A 5,844-nucleotide genomic window follows, 5' to 3' on the forward strand; every position below is an offset into this window, starting at 1 on the left:
TGTGAACAATGCTGCGATAAACATACGTGTGCAGGTATCTTTTTTATAGAGTGATTTGTGTTCTTCAAGGTATATTCCCAGTAGGGGAATTGCAGGGTCATATGGAAGGTCAATTTTTAGAGCTTTTAGGAATCGCCACACTGCTTTCCACAGAGGTTGCACTAGTTTACACTCCCACCAGCAGTGTAGAAGTGTTCCCTTTTCACCACACCCTCTCCAGCAGCTGTTATTTTTTGAGTTGTTGATAATTGCCATTCTGACTGGAGTTAGGTGGTATCTCAGTGTGGTTTTGATTTGCATCTCCCTGATGATTAGTGAGGTTGAGCATTTCTTCATGTGTTTGTTGGCTGCTCGAATGTCTTCTTTTGTGAAGTGTCTGTTCATGTCTTTTGCCCATTTTATAATGGGGTTGTTTGTTTTCTTCTTTTCAGTACGTTTCAGTTCCTTGTAGATCCAGGATGTTAAGCCTTTGTCAGACCTAGAGTTGGCAAATACTTTTTCCCAGTCTGTAGGCTGTTTCCCTGCTCTCTTGATGGTTTCTTTCTGCCAAAATATTTAAGCTAGATGTTCACTTACAGACTTTCATTTTGTTGGGGCTTGATAAAAAATTATATCATTTCTTAGTATCTGAATCACTGTGTCTTCTGTAAAATTGACTTATCTAATTTATTTAAAAGATGGGACTTGATAGTTGTAGAAACCAGTGAGAAGTGAATGTTTTACTATTTATATACCTGCTTAAAATAGGGAGGTAAGAGGAGAAACTGATTACACTCTGTAATTTCAAATAAAATTGAATAGTTAAAATAATACATTATGGTTGTATAGTGGTTTTACCGTCAATAGAATATTTGAAAAATTCTCTTATTTAGTGTGTTTAACAACCCTGTAAGATAAGGATTATTATTTCTATTTTTACAGGTAAATGAACTAAAGGTCAATAGAATAGTAAAAGTAGTACTTAAAAAACTCTTCTGATACCAAATATAATGCTCTTTCCACTTTGTCACAGATTTTACACTTAATGAGAATTTAGCCAGGCACGTAGAGATTGTCATCAAACATTAAAACTTGCCCGGCAGTCCTTTATACTAAAGTTACCTTCTTGTGCCAGACACCTTTTTAAAGCAGTTTTTCCCTTCTAGAAGAAGATCATATCAATGATAGCAATGAATAGTTCATACACTTTGTTATTAAGTTTCTTAAGACTAATCCTGATGAGGACACAGTAGCCTATCTTTAACAATAGTTAGGTAAATCTAAGCTCTCCCAGCTCTTTGCCTGCTGATGTCATTATTTTTTGTTTGAAGGAAGTAGTAGCAAGCAGAACCCTGGACACTAAATATTTATAAAAGTTAAGAAAAACTATCGTGGATTACTTACTAATCTTTTTTTTTGGGGGGTAACAGAAAAAATGTGAGCGGTATTGGCCTTTGTATGGAGAAGATCCGATAATGTTTGCACCATTTAAAATTTCTTGTGTAAGTATCCATTTTTATAAACATTATTCAGAAAACTGGCATGCTAGACTGATGAATTATTAAATTGTCATGTGAAATGAATGCAAGTTTATGTATTGCCAAGCATTTATAAACCTATACTTGTAATATATAAATGTTAATGTTTGTTTTTATTGTGGGTTTAAATTTAAAAGCTTTTTGGAATGACTTCATAAATGTATAATTTTCCTTATACCTTTTATACTAATTAGCCTTTTTATATCAATTGACAAATGTTTATATATATAGATGAGTAAATGGAGTAACAGTGTACTTTGAGTAATCTATTTGGAAATTGGTGTATAGTAGTTTCAAATCAAATAAGTGGGAAAGACCTTTGACTGAATTATAGTCTATTTTGTTAAACTTTCATATTTATGTTATGCTCTAAAAATTGTTATAGTTAGTTAATATAAAGATGTGTTTGAGAACTGCCATCCTTGAAGTAAAGATTAATCTTTTGTGACCTCTGGAAATAAATTAAGTTTAACACATCAAATATCTGAGAAAATGAATTTAAAAACAACTCTCCAAAGATGTGGCACATGGAAAAAAAGAAGAAGACGCACTGAAAAACAAGGAAGGAAGAAAGAAGAGTAGGACAAACAAGGGGTTGACAAAAAGAAGAAAATATAAGCAAACTTTAGAATAGAACCATTAGTTTTCTTCAGATGCCACATGATACCTTTCTTTTTCTTTTTTCTTTTTGAGTCAGGGTTTTACTCTGTCACCAAGGCTGGAGTGCAGTGGCACTGTCACAGCTCACCACAGCCTGATCTCCTGGGCTCAGGCAATCCTGTTTTAACCTCCAAGTAGCTAATACTACAGGCGAGCACCACCATGCTCACCTGTAGTATATATATATTCCCACCCCCCGCTCCTCCCTCCCCCCCAGAGATTAGGTCTCACTATGTTGCCCAGGCTGCTCTCAAACTCCTGGACTCCAGTAACCCTCTCACCTTGACCTCCTAAAGTGCTAGGATTACAGATGTGAGCCACTGTGCCTGACCATTATCTTTCTCTTTTTTTGAGTTTGAATCTCACTCTGTCGCCCGACCTGGAGAGCTGGAGTGCAGTGGCACACACACAGCCACCCCAGCATCAACCTGCTGGGCTCTGGTGATCCTTCCACCTCAGCCTTCCAAGTAGCCGGAACTACAGGCACACGCTACCACACCCAGCTAATTGTTGATTTATTGTAGAGAGGAGGTCTCGCCAAGTTACCCGTCTGGTCTTAAACACATGGGCTTACGCAATCCACTCGCCTTGGCCTCCCAAAGTGTTAGGATTACAGGCTGAGCCACTGAGCCTGGCCCAGTATCTTTTTTAATCACCTAAAATAAATGTCTTATTTGTTCAACTAAAAAGACCATGGCTGAACACCCATGAAAATTAACAATTTGCTTGAATTAAGTTTCTCCGGAAAAACAGAACCAATAGAGTGTATGTGTGTATATATGAGCAGGGACCCAAAAAACAACCAGAATTTTCTTTTGGAGGGTAGACCTCTTGTAGTACAGGCTTCCCCCGCTAGGTAAGTGTTCTGGGAACCCATTGGCATCAGTGTACCAGTTAGCATTGTTTTGAGAGAGACTGTGTTCAGCTTCAGTGAATTTTGTTTTGGAGTTTCTTTCAATGCATTTACTCATTTCATGGTAGATGATTTACTCAAACAACTTGCGACGGATCAATGTACCTGCCCACACCACACTGAGTGTTCAGTGTTTGACCAAAAAATGGTGTGACCTCTGTGCCCCACCCTTCCTTATTCACCCAATCTTGCCAGGAGTGAATTTTTTTTGTTTCCCCGGATGAAAGAAGTCCTCAAAGGGAAATGCTTTGTCAATATGGAAGACTTGAAACAAAAAATGGCAGAAGCATCAAAATTGACAAGTTCAAAACTTCTGAGCAGTGGAAAAAGCATCTTGATAGGTGTATTGTATCAAACAGAGAGTACTTTGAAGGTGACTGAAGTTTAAACGTGAGAATAGATGTACAATTTTTTATAAATCTAGGGTTATTTGGGGTTCCCCCCTTGTATGTGTATGTGTATATAAAGAGATTTATGGCAAGAAATTGGCTCTTGCTGTTATGGAGGCTCTTGCCGTTATTTTGGCAAGTCCAAAATCTGCAGGGTATGCCAATCCAGGAGAGTCAGTGCCGCAGTTCCAGCCTGAAGGCTGTTAGTCTGGTGACCCAGGAGAGCTGAAGTTCAGTTCTAATGTGAAAGCAGTCTATTGTAGCACCAGGAAGAGCCAGTGCCAGCAATGAAGGCAGTCTGTTAGAGAATTGTATCTTGTTCTGTTCAGGCCTTTAGCTCATTGGATGTGGTCCACCAAAAGGATAATCTGTTTTACTTAAAGTTTGCCACGTTAAATGTTAATCTCATCCAGCAACACCCAGAATAATGTTTGACCAAATATTCTGAGCACTGTGGCCCAGCCAAGTTGACATATAAAACTAACTCTCCCATTTCCCATTTCAGAATTTTTTGTTTTTGACTTTGTTTTTCATGGTTAAGTGAAATAAGATTTCTATATTTTCCTTGTCATTGGTGAGTTTTAGAACTCCTTAATTTTGTGACTTAGTTGCACTTATGACTTCTGAATTTCTCTCATGCATATCCAAAGTTTAGTGCTTTCTAGGTTGACATAAAAAGGATTCAAATTGTATTATGGTGTCTACTTTATAAGTACGATGTGGTTTTTGTAGTGTTAACTATAACTCACAGTTGAACTTGTTGGATTTAATGTTCAGTCATTAGTCTAAGGTGCTGGTTAGAATTGTTTGTGGGTTAAGTGTAAAAATGTTTAAAATACTACTGCATTTCATTTTATTTGAAATGAATAGTATGAATACATACCATACTGTCCACTCCAGTGAAGGAATACCTTTCCCCTATCTTCAAATCTAGAAAGTATGCTATATTAGGTTCCAGAACAACCTAGAAATATAATTCTGTGCGATGTGGTTGTGTTGAACATTTGTAAATTTAAATACAATGAGATAACTGTATTGAGTGTCACAGTTCAAGTGAAAACATAGTGCTTAACCTTGTGCAAACAACGTTACAAACAAGTGCAAAACAGCTTGACATTTTTTAGCATTTGGGAATCAGAAATAGCAAACAACTTACAATAATGAATAGAGGAACTAATGAAATAGTTTATAATTTGGAAGAAGATAAACTGACTTTTGGGTGGTTTTTCAACTAAACTAAAAGATAATTTTAAAGTTCTCTGGATAAGAGGTTTGATCTGATTAATAACCGCTGGTTTGATTTGTCATTGTTGGGATCGATCCTTGTTAAAGAAACAAAGTTTTATCCTGCGCCTTTGGGAGGCTGAGGAGAGTGGAGCCCACGGGTTCGAGACCCGCCTGGGCAGGTGAGACCTCATCTCTACAATAAATCAAAAAATTAGCCGGGTATGGTAGCACGCACCTGTAATTCCGGCTACTCGGAAGGCTGAGGCGGAAGGATCGCTGGAGCCCAGCAGGTCGAGGAGGCTGCGGTGGCTGGGAGCGGCCACTGTATTCCAGTCTGGGCGACAGAGTGAGACTCTAACTCAAAAAAAAAAAAAACAAAAGAAAAGGTTTTCTTGGATGATTTCAAAAGGGAAAGTAATTTGCTTGTCTTATGGTTTTTTCAGACAACTTAGGATTTGTTACCACTGATTTAACTGCAAACAAAAATTAAATTTATAAATAGAAATCACTTTGTTTAAAATAATCATAGAGCATTACTTTACTACTTGGGAATCAGTGTTTGGGACTGAGAAATGATTGTCTTTCTTGGAACTCTCTTAGTATGACGATGAGAAAGAAGGTCAAGAGATGGAAGAAGGTGGAGGATTGGCTAGCAGAAGCTCAGTCATGTGTTGCTTTGTGTAGCTAACCACTTAGACTAGACGTGGGCATACTACCCATGGATCATGTCTGGCCTACTTCCTGTTTTATAAATAAAATTTTATTGGAACACATCCATACCCATTAATGTGTGTATTTGCCTATTGCAATAACAAAGGAGACAAAGACTTTATGGCCCAAAAAGCCAGAATATTTACTATATAGTTTTTGTTTTTTGTTTTTTTCCCGAGTCGGAGTCTCGCTCTGTTGCCCAAGCTGGAGTGCAGTGACACACTCACAGCCATCGATTCTTCTGCTTCAGCCTTCCAAGTAGCTGGAACTGCAGTTGCACGCCACCATGTCCAGCTACTTTTTTTGATTTCTTGTAGAGATAAGATCTCACCAAGTTGCCCAGACTGGTCTTGAACCCCTGGACTCAGGCAGTCCTCTTGCCTTGGCCTCCCAAAGTGCTGGGATTACAGACGTAAGCCACTGCACC

At 38.1% G+C, this 5,844-nt stretch overlaps 1 protein-coding gene across 2 annotated transcripts in view; it reads left to right on the top strand.

The window, feature by feature from the left end:
- Positions 1-5,844, top strand: part of PTPN12 (protein tyrosine phosphatase, non-receptor type 12) — a 61,363-nt gene that overhangs the window by 11,741 nt on the left and 43,778 nt on the right. For both annotated transcript variants that reach the window (XM_008066001.2, XM_021716520.1), the window contains one exon: positions 1,410-1,481. In XM_008066001.2, coding sequence (XP_008064192.1) covers positions 1,410-1,481 — 72 coding nt within the window. The remainder of the gene's footprint in view (positions 1-1,409; positions 1,482-5,844) is intronic.

The sequence above is a fragment of the Carlito syrichta genome, unplaced genomic scaffold, assembly GCF_000164805.1.
Source record: "Carlito syrichta isolate Samal-C Ts95f unplaced genomic scaffold, Tarsius_syrichta-2.0.1 Scaffold308833, whole genome shotgun sequence".
Classification (NCBI taxonomy): domain Eukaryota; kingdom Metazoa; phylum Chordata; class Mammalia; order Primates; family Tarsiidae; genus Carlito; species Carlito syrichta.